General features: G+C 52.4%; 2 protein-coding genes across 2 annotated transcripts in view; one reads left to right on the forward strand and one right to left on the reverse strand.

The window, feature by feature from the left end:
* The window catches only part of LOC142068369 (uncharacterized), a 295529-nt gene that overhangs the window by 242731 nt on the left and 41644 nt on the right, over nt 1–11154 (reverse strand).
* On the forward strand, nt 2091–9357 carry LOC125628688 (E3 ubiquitin-protein ligase TRIM39). Its single transcript, XM_075124035.1, has 3 exons — nt 2091–2262; nt 5919–5978; nt 8229–9357. The coding sequence occupies exons 2-3, from the start codon at nt 5936–5938 to the stop codon at nt 8753–8755; spliced, it is 570 nt and encodes a 189-aa protein (XP_074980136.1). The 5' UTR covers nt 2091–2262; nt 5919–5935; the 3' UTR covers nt 8756–9357.

Genomic DNA, 11154 nt, shown 5'->3' on the forward strand with positions numbered 1-11154 from the left:
TGGGGTGGAACTACACAGCGAGGTCACCCAAACAACCGCATCCCTGCATGCATCTGATGAAGTGGGCTTTAGCCCACGAAAGCTTAGGCTCAAATAAGTTTGTTAGTCTCTAAGGGGCCACAAGCAGTCCTCGTTCTTTTTGCTGATCCCTGTCATAGGCTCCTCAAACTTCCCATAGAGACAAAACTCACTCAACTCTTGTGCCTTCCCCCTGAGCCCAGCCCAAACCAGGAAGAGTCTGACCGGGTTCACAGGCTCATTCACCTCTCCCTCACCCTGGTGTAAACCAGACGTAATCCCACTGGAACCCCTTGTTCTGTCTACACCAGTGAGAAGCTGTAGGGAGAGGAGAATCAGACCTGTTAGCAGGAAATATACTCACACACATAGAGAGAGACTCTGACCCCGAGCTGGTTTCTGCTCAAGACCCCTGTCCCCACAACCTTACCGTCTGCCTGATTGCAGGTCGGGCACATTGAAATCAATGGGGCCATTGGCGTAGTATGAGGAAAGGCGTGTACAATTTGGCAGGGTTGGGAATTGAGAGCGCTAGGCTGGGGAGTTTCTCTCTGATGATCTTCGGCCTGTTCCTCCGACCACAGCTTTCCCCGTTTCATTCTTATCTGACTACGCAGGAATTGTTTCTATTGATCCCGGGATTATTTTTATTACCGTAGCGGCTAGAGGCTGCACCCATGCTCGGGGCACGGTCTTGTGTTATACATACACAGCGTGAGAGACAGCTCCTAAGGGAACGAGCGTCAAGGCTGAATCTACAAAACAAACCAAGTCAGGATTCTGCAGGCGTCAGGAACATCTCTGCGCACTTTAAACCAGGGTTTCAACTTCCGACGTGTGTGAAAAAAACAGATTTTTCTTTCCCCAAATTACAGCCCTTCCAAGAGTGCAGAACACAGCCCGCGGGAGTGACAAAATTGGCCTCTCCAGCGAGGGTGACCGGATGTCCCGATTTTATAGGGACAGTCCCCGTAATTGGGGCTTTTTCCTACATAGAGGCCTATTACCCCCAGCCCCTGTCTGGATTTTTCACACTTGCTATCTGGTCACTCTAGACTGTCTCTAGCCGTAGTCACCGAGGATCGGAGAGCTTGGAGGATTCCCCTCTGCACAGACCCCTGGTTCATCTCTCTGACCCTGGAGGACTCTCATCGACACCGTCTCCTGGTTCCTCTCTGATGCTGGAGGACTCCCATCTACACAGCTTTCCTCCTGGGTCATCTCTATGAGGGTGGAGAACTCCCATCTGCCCAGCCCTGGCCCCCCACGTCTAGGACCCCTGGAAGCTCCTTCCCCCTCTTCTCCATATGCTCTGTGGCTATTAAAGTTCCTTTTAACTCCTACATATGTCAGTGCGGCGTTCAAAAGAATTCTTTATCTTCCTTCCTTTTCGATTTCCCAGCTGCCCTTGTTGAGGGCAGAGTCCTGGGATTTGCTGCCCCACTTGGCGGGGTCACCCCAGCACCTGCGGGGACCTCACCAGCTTGGGGTTTTGGGGTTTACTAGGAGGAGCCTGTGGGCTCTCTCGGGTGCTGCACGGGACCCTGGGCACCCGGGATTCCCCAGTGAGCCCTGCAGCGTGAGACACCCCGCACCGGGACTGGGGGGGTTTCTCTGCCTCATTGTAGGATCCTAGTGTAGACAAGGCTCAGGGTGGTTTCACCCGCGACGGCCACACTATCGCCGGGATGGCCGCGAGCCAGGGCCCCCGAAACAACGAGGAGTCCGGTGGCACCTTAAAGACGAACAGATTTATTTGGGCCTGAGCTTTCGTGGGTAAACCCCCCCCCACTTCTTCAGCTGCAACAAAGCCACCCACGCCCTATTTTGGGGACCACAAATTGGGGACCTAATTTGTGGGAACTTTGACACCCCCCCCCGTCCCTCCTGGGGGTTCCCCCCCTCCCAGCGCCTCCCCCTTTCTGACCCCCAGCTCCTGCACCCCCTCCCGGAGCCTGCCCTTTGCCCCGCTCCGCCCCGTGTTTTACCCCCCTCGGGGCCCGCTTTGGCCCCTGCACAAACTCCCCGCCCCGATCCGGGGCTGAGCCTGCTTCGGGAGTCCGTGCAAAGGAGCCAATCCGGAGGGGAACCGGATTCACGTGGGTCAGCGCAGCGGCTTCTTCCTCCGCCCTCCGGCGACCAGGCAGCCCGGCCCCCCACCGCACCCGCCTGGGAGAGGAGCCGGGGACCCCCCCTGCAGCCCCCCCAGGCCAGAGCACCCCAGGAGCGGCCGGAGGGGCAGTGGTGAGGCTGGGAGGAGGGACTGATGGGGGGCAAATGGCCGGTCACACTTCTGCCTCCAGATCTGATGGGGGGGCGAGGGGGCAGATAAATGTCTGGGCAGGGGGCCGCGCAGGTGGGAGCTTGTGCAGAGGGACCAAAATCTCTTTACTCCGGTGGTTTGCAAAGTTTTGTCCTGGTGACCAGCCTCTGAGTGCGCCTCCCCCCTTATAAATTAAAATATAAAACACTTTTTTTATATGTTTAACACCATTATAAATGCTGGGGGCAAAGGGGGGCTTGGGGTGGAAGCTGACAGCTTGGGACCCCCGCTCCCCTCCCCCCCGCTGCCCATGTCATAATCTAATGACCCCCTGAGGGGTCCTGCCCCCCAGTTTGAGAACCCCTGATTTACTCGCTATATGTGGGTGAGGGGCTGCTAATTCTCACCCATCCCCTGGGAGGTTCAGACACCAAAAGGCACCAAACCCACAACAGAATCTTTTAAAAAATCCACATCATTTTTGGGATTATTTTCCTGATTTTTGGCGGCTGACTCAGGAGTTTTGACCCCTCCAGGTGGCTACATTTTCCCCAAAGACTCTGGGGCTGTGACTCTCCCAGGCCCCCCCAAGCTCGGGAAAGCCAGATTTACCCTGTGCAGGGAACCCGGGGAGAAGTCTCCAGGGTGAAGCTCCTTGCACCCTGGGTCTGGTGTATTTCACAGACCCTGTCCCTCTAGACAGTGGGCGCAATTTCTGCCTAGCCCGAACCACCCAGTGCTTGGGGGGGGGGGGGGGGGGGAATACACGCGTCTCCTGCCCTCAGTGCAGACAGGCTGTGCCACAGAGAAACCTCAGGCCGGCCAGAGAGCTGGGAACTTCCCGGGGAGCACTAGCTCCAGTGGAAGTCAAATTGAGAAGCCCCTTCTGTTTACCGGACGACATTTCTTCGTGCTTGAACGTCTGCACCGAGACTGGGATTGCCCTGAAATCCGCTGTGCCTCATGGTGGCAAGGGATGGGGCCGTGACCACATTAGAGGTCATTTGACAAAGGGGTTCCTAAAATCTAGCCCCTCCCTCCCCCCAAAGATTTTCTTAAAGTTGAGGGATTATCTGACAGATTTTTGCACGCACTTGGAGCATCAAGTCATGGCTCCGATCAGACCCCGAAGGGTCTGGCTGCTCTTCACCCCCACTCCGGCCTGAGACCCATTAGCTCTTAGGAGAAACAATATTTAAAATGTTCTATTCCATAAAGAGTTAAGCTCTCCAGAGCAGCTGGAGCCTGGTGCTCATGCGCTGAATGGATGACGCTGTGCAGAGTATCCCAGTGGGTTCCTACTCCCCCAGCTTTCCTGCGACCTGGGTGGCTGACAGGAATGTGCTGTGGCCTGTAAACCAGAGCAGCACCGCGGCGCTGTACGTCGAGAACCTGCTCTAGGCAGAATTCCGGAAGGCCAGAATTTTCGGCCTGTTGCCGCGACCTGCCTCTGTCCAAAGGGGCTTTCCATGCTGGAGAAAGAGGATACAAACTTACTCAAAATCGTTCAGTCCAAAACTGACTGGGAAATTTTAAAGGGATCTCCCAGAGCTGGACGACAATGGCAGATGATACCCAGCGTTAATAAGTGTAAAGTAATGCACATTGGAAAAAATAATCCCAACTATACATACAAAATGATGGGGTCTAAATGAGCTGTTACCACCCAAGAAAGAGATCTTAGGCTGTCTCTACATTACCACTTCTGTAGGTCAAGGATGTGAAAAAACACCCCCCCCCTGCCCCCCCGTTAGGATATAGATATTCAGGCCTGTCTGTAAATGCCTACATTTTAAGTATTTAGGTGTATGTTTATCATTTAGCGAGTCATAGAGGTATAAAAGAATCAAAATCACTGTCTGCCGGTGAAAGGGCCTTCTCTCACTGTGACAGTCTGAGGCCCTGTGCTTAGGCTAAGGCCTTTGGCTAAGCAACAGAGGCAGCCATAAGATGGGAAGCGACCGGTCACATCCTCACATTCCAAACTAGTCACATCGAAATAAGGTGCTATTGGGCTGTTAGGATACAATCCTGTCCTGATAATGCCTATCGCCTCCAGAGAAAGATGGTTAAAGAAAACTTAGTTTAATAGCATCCTTTCTGGCAAAAAATCACTTCTCAATAGTTGTGGTTATAAAACCCTAATTTCTGTATGTTTTATATGTATGGCCCCCACTTTTCTATTGTTAATCTGTCTGGTTCTCTAATTGTTTCTGTCTGCTGTATAATTAATTTTGCGAGGTGCAAGTTAATTAGGGTAGTGGAATATAATTGGTTAAGGTATAGCTAAAAATATTACTATATAAATTAGGGGCAAACAGAAAGTAAGTTATAATTCAAAAATAAAAAAAAACCCTTAAATTTAAGCTTGCTAAAAGTTCACCCCAATAAACATCAGATTGTTTGCACCTTCAAACTCTGGGTATTGTTGCTCTCTGTTCATGCAAAAAGAACCAAAAAAAAAAAAAAGGGTAAAAAAATAAGCCCTCTAACACCCCCCCGGACCGACATAAGTTTCAGCGGCAAAAGTGCCGGTGTGGACAGCCCTCTGTCGGCACAAGAGGCTCTCCTGATGGCAAAGAGCAGCTACATGAGAGATCTTGCTGCAGTACAGCTGGGCCAGCGTACGGTCCGCAGTGCCTTAGGGTCATCCTGGATAGTTCTCCGAAAACATCTGCTCGAGGTGCAGAGACAATCAAAACAGCGAACAGAGTGTTGGGAATCCTTAGGAAAGGGACAGATCACAAGACGGAAACTATCCTATCACCTCTCTATAAATCCATGGCACGCCCACATCCTGAATACTGCGTGCAGTTCTGGTCACCCATCTCGAAAAGATATATTGGAATTGGAAAAGGTACAGAGAAGAGCAACAGACATGATGAGGGGTATGGAACAGCTTCTGTGTGAACACAGGTTTAAAAAACGGGGACCGGGGAGTATAGAAAAGGGACGACTAAGGGGGATGTGATAGAAGTCTATGAAATCCTGCGTGGTGTGGAGAAAGTGAATAGGGAAGTGTTATTTACCCCTTCACATAACACAAGAAGGGGAGGGGGGGTTTCACCCAATGAAATAAATAGGCGGCAGGTTGAAAACAAACGAAAGGAAGTATTTCTTCACAGAATGCACAGTCAACCCATGCTATTTCTCGGGAAGGCCGAAAGTATAACTGGGTCCAAAACAGAATTAGATAATTTCATGGAGGATAGATCCATCAGTGGCTATGAGCCAAGATGATCAGGGATACAACCCCATGCTCTGGGTGTCCCTAAACCTCCAGAAGCCAAAAGCATCTGACACGGGCCACTGTCAGAAGACAGGACACTGGGCTAGCTGGACCATTGGTCTGACCCAGTGTGGTTGTTCTTATGCTCTTCTACAAATAATATTTCTCAAGCTGGTTGTGACATTTGGTGGCTGTTGGTTCAGCAGCTTTGAGAGGCCTGAATGAAAGAGGAAATACAAGTGCAAGGCGTCCCATTAATTTGTATCTGGCCTCTTTAGAAAGACCGTGTTTGCATGTGTGTGTTCCTCTGTCGTAATAAAAACATTATGCTGTCAGATAATACTGGCAATGCTATTGTAAATGTGACGGAATGAAATCTCATCTCGAGTCTCCTTTTATTCCCTCTAGACACTCCGCCATCGGAAATGGAGAGGGACTGTTGGAAGAGGCTGTTGTCATATACAAAGGGTGAGGGTTCAGGTGGTGGTTATATTTAAATTAAGAGAAAATTCACCCCATGAAAACGCCTTTGTTAAAGTACCGTGAACACACAACTCAAACACACACTGATCATCAGAAACGTTGTCACTGACCAGCCCCCAAACACCTTATCTCAGCCCATATGATTCCCCGATTAAGTTTTATTAAAGATCTCTGTGTGTTTGTTTTAATTAAAACCCAGTTATGTCAGTAAAGTATTCCAGGATAGTTAAAGCCGAATCCAATAATCATCCCCAGCAGCACTGGTTCGGTTTTGGTGGCTTTCGAGGGAGGGGCCTATTATTAGGCTGGAATATGAAGGAATTCCAAAGTGTGTCCCCCAAAGACACGGCCAGTGATCACATGGGCACCAAAAGTTTCAGTGGCGTGTTGGAGTGCTTTCCCTTCACCCCCCCTCTCCTGGTTCTTGCCACACAGACAGAAAGCAGAAGTCCAAAGTGCAGGCAATGTGATGTTTATTGGGGTTAGTTCCAAGGAAGCATATCCATACATAAGAACGGCCATACTGGGTCAGACCAAAGGTCCATCGAGTCCAGTATCCTGTCCTCTGACAGTGGCCAATGGCAGGTGCCCCAAAGGGAATGAACAGACAGGTTATCATCAAGTGATCCATGCCCTGTCACCCAAGCCCAGCTTCTGGTAAACAGAGGCTAGGGACACCACCCCTGCCCATCCTGGCTAATAGCCATTGATGGACCTATCTTCCATGAATCTATCTAGCTCCCTTTTGAACCCCGTTATAGTCTTGGCCTTCACAACACCCTCTGGCAAGGAGTTCCAGAGGTTGACAGTGCATTGCATAAAAAATACTTTCTTGTGTTTGTTTTAAACCTGCTACCTATTGATTTCATTTGGTGGCCCCTTGTTTTTGTATTATGAGAAGGAGTAAATAACACTTCCTTATTTACTTTCTCCACACCAGTCATGATTTTATAGACCTCTATCATTATCCCCCCTTAGTCGCCTCTTTTCCAAGCTGAAAAGTACCAGTCTTATTAATCTCTCCTCATACGGAAGCCGTTCTATAACCTTGATCATTTTTGTTGCCTTTTTCTGAACCTTTCCCTTCACCCCCCTCCTCTGGTTCTTGTGACACAGAGAGAAAGCAGAAGTCCAAAGTGCAGGCAATGTGATGTTTATTGCAGTTAGTCCCAAGCAAGCGTATCCATGGCTCTACATGCCAGCCGAGCTTTTCCCCCGGTGTTCCCGTCCCAGCTCTGGGACACCACAGAGCCTTTGTCTGTGTCCCTATTCCCACCTCCTCCTCCTTAGCAGGCCCAAATATACATGCAGTACACGCCCCAGTCTCACCCCTTACAACTTATGTTCCATTCTGGGGGGGTCGTGAGTCTGGGGTCTTCATCCCACCTCTTTTGTACCCCATGGGAGGGGTAAGGAGTGAGGTTGTGTTCTGGCCAAGGCCAGGTTTTTCTTTGTGGCTTTTAGTGTTTCTTATGCCTCCCCCCCACAACCCCCCTTGTCCCCCTCCAAATTCAAATTCTCACAGAAACATCTTCCTGAACATGTCGATAAAGTAACAAGTCAGACACACCCTGTCTAACAATAAACACGTCCTGCCTTGAGGAGATCCCAAGCCGAAGTCAGACAAACAATCCTGACACCAGCCTCATTCCTCGGTGCATGCTCACGACAAGGAACAGAAATGTTCTTACTCTCCGGCATCCAGACACCCTTAACTCTGCCCTGGGGTTCTGGGAGGCTTTCACGGGCCTGTTGTGTATTAAATCAAGAGGACGGAGTGGAGTGAGGGTTCTTCTCCAGCATCCTCCCTTCCTCTTGGGCTAGGCTCTTTCCCTTCATGCGGCTCACTTCTCTCGGGCCGGGCGAGGGGCTACCTCACAGAATATTGACCTTACTCTCTGCTCTGGAGCGGCTCCTCCCCAATGCCGTGTCCTCCCCTCTTCTCCCAGGACAAGGAAGGAAGGACCAGCTGGGGGAGGGGGATCCCTAGGGGGTTTAAATCCGTGACCAGCCTCCCCCTCAACTCCCCTACCTGCAGATTCAGTCTCTTTCCTCCATGTCTCTACTGTTCGGTGTCTGGGAGTGAAACAGAGGAATCAGTCAGGTGCCCGGGAGCTCCCCGGGATCCAGGAATGTCCCGGCCAGAACAGGGCTGCTGGGGAGTGTGAGAAATGGTCCCAGCCTCCCCCAGGGCTGGGCTCTGCCCCTAACACTCGGCTTTTCTCTCCCCTCCAGCAAACGTGACTCTGGATCCAGACACGGCCCATCCCATCCTCGTTGTGTCTGAGGATGGGAAAAGTGTGAGACGAGCAGACACGTTGCAGGACCTGCCGGACACGCCGGAGAGATTTGACACATGTCACTGCGTGCTGGGCTCGGAGGGGTTCACCTCGGGGCGACGTTACTGGGAGGTGGAGGTGGGGAATGGGAAATACTGGGCTGTGGGGGTGGCCAGAGAGTCTGTGAGGAGGAAGGGACGGATCAGCCCTAGCCCTGAGGAGGGGATCTGGTCTATGGGGATAAACGGGGTTAAGGGGCATTGTAAAGTGTACCATTTTTTCTCCTCCCCTGGCACCCGTTTGATCTCGTGGGATAACATAAAGAGGATAGGGGTTTCTCTAGATTACGAAGCGGGGCAGGTGGCATTTTTGGATGCTGATTGGAAGTCCCTGTTGTTCTCTTTCCCTCCAGCCTCTTACAATGGGGAGAGGATCCACCCTTTCTTCTGGGTGCGGGGATCCCAGCTCGGACTGTGTCCTTGAGACAAGGGGCTGGGGAGATGGGGAGTGTCCCCCTGGGAATGATAAAATGGGCTTCTCTAGCCTCCAAGATCCCAACCCCTGCGTCCCTGGAGGACTCCCATCTCTCCGAGCCCCTGGACCGCTCCTCTCCCCTAAACGGCAGTGTCTCAGCGTGCCCATAAAGAGCCGGCTGGGGCCTGGCCAGAGAATCTCCTTGCAGCAGGTGTCCCCCGGCCCATGTCTCACCGCGCTGGGTGGCTCTGGAGGGCTCTAGCGGGGCTGCCCAGGCTTGGAACCAGCATCCAAGTAGGTCCAGCGCCACCCAGGAGCGGTCAGACCCGGCACGGGGACCCCCTTAATTCTTTGGGCCACGGAGCCCCTGGCTGGGTGAATTCTGCGGGGGGAGGATTTTGGGGGTAGGAGGCTGAGTTTTGTCTGGGGCTGCCGGTGGGGCAGCTGCTGGGTTTCTGTGATGGGGTTTTCTGAGGAGCTGAAGGGAATTAGGCACCCAAATCCCTTTGTAATTCCCTCCCTGCGGCTCTGTTGGAAATCCCAGCTGTGCAGTGTAAGCTCTTCTCCGAGTTCAGAGCAATCTGGATAAAGATAAAGATCGCTCCATAAGACGTCCGTGGGTTTTGTGTCATTGGTGGCTGGCTCTTTAAACTCCCGCTCACTCACGTAACCCTCCTTGCCAAAGCGGGTAGGCTTCATGGGGCTGGATGGCCACGGTTTAATGGATAACTTTTCAGTGGCAACAGGCCCTTGTGTCTACCTACTAACCGCCCCGCGGTATCTCCAGAGGAAAGAGTGGGCCTGATTCTTAGTTACACAAACGCCCCTGCTGCCACTCGGACAGCGCAAAGGGGCCTGCTACATTACTAGGTGTGTCACCGTAGCATGTAGGAGTCCAGGTTACGGACCTGGACCCGCTGTACAAACACAGAAAGAAAAGATGTCCCTGCACCTGGCAGCTGCCAGTGCAAGGCAAGCGACCAGAGCTGGAGACAGACAGACAGACAGAGGGGGAAGTGCAAGGGGACAAGGAGACGGCACTGCTCAGCCGGACAGGCTGGGATCTCAGAACACCATCGGCCTTTCTGCCGGCCAGTTTCCTGTGGCGAAGAAGAGGATTAGGAGTGAGGAGGGAGCTTTGTGCATCTCTGGGAAGCTGCTCCCAAGCATGAGGGGCCGTGTGGGGGAAAGCAGGAACGTGCTTGTTTGAAAATGTGGCAAGTGGGTGATGGAGGCTGGGATCGTGGGCTGATAGCAGGTGGGGGCTGACCTTTTGGTAATGAATGGGGATAGTAAGTGGCGGGAGGTCAGCTTTATCACCCACCTCTCCGACCTTTCCTGAGTGGGTCCTATGGGAGGGATGCTCCCTGCCAGCCCCGGCCCTCTGGACCATGCCATCGGGCCCCTGTTCCCCCCATCAGCTTCTGGCTTTGCATAACCCAGCTGGCTGCGTGACCTGCCGCCGTTCCACTTCTGAAACATTGCCTAGGAAACCGCTGTACACACTCGCGCTGCATCCCCCTTCACTTCCTCACCTCGTGTCCCGACCTGACACCAAGTGACGGGGCCTGCTGTCAACTGTGGAGGGTGAGGAGCCCCGGTGGGCCAGTCTGTCTTCCACCTGGGTCCTGCGGCCTGCCTGGGATAGTCCTTGGCATCGCCTTCATGAAGCCGTGAGCACGGACATGTACCTGGTGTGGTTCACCCCCCTCCCCGAAAACTTGGGGCATAAGGAAGACCCTGATGCACATCTGTCTGGAGTGCGCCCGGCTGCAGCCCCCTGGATGCCTTTAAGGGTTCTCTGCTTGGTGTCCCCCTCTGGATCCCTGTTTTTGACCCTCTGACCCTCACTCCTATCCCTGTTTTCTCATTTGTTGCCCTCCGAATTCTTTTGATGCCTGGGTCCAGTGGCTCTTCCCCTTAGGCCAGGGAAAAGGGGGGAGCTTTTGATGTGGGTGGGCTTGTGCCTGACCATCCCTGGCAATTCAGTACAACTGTATGTCTAACAAAATGGGCTTGAATAGTGATATTGGGCCAGGCTTTTGCCTGCTTTAAGTTGGCAAAGCTTCATTGGGTCTAGGCTAATTTACCCCTCCCTGAGAATCAGGCCTCTCTAACTGGCACAGAGACAAGATTTGAACAGGGAGTCCAGCCTTCGGGGGGTGTGCATCGGCCACTGCATTAGAGGAGATCCTTGCTGGGGTTTCCCTCAATCTCTCTTGTAGAAGTGATTCCACTGTGTTTAAATAAATATTAATTGGGTCAGAGAACAAGCAAGAATCATTGTATAGTCCAGAATACTCCCCCCCTCCCCGGACCAGTGGTCAGGGTGTTTTAAGGATGGGGAAACTGAGGTAAGCAGCTTGCTCTCAATATATACAGTAGCAGACCCAGGAATCGAACCCAGC

The sequence above is a fragment of the Caretta caretta genome, chromosome 28 (assembly GCF_965140235.1).
Source record: "Caretta caretta isolate rCarCar2 chromosome 28, rCarCar1.hap1, whole genome shotgun sequence".
Classification (NCBI taxonomy): domain Eukaryota; kingdom Metazoa; phylum Chordata; order Testudines; family Cheloniidae; genus Caretta; species Caretta caretta.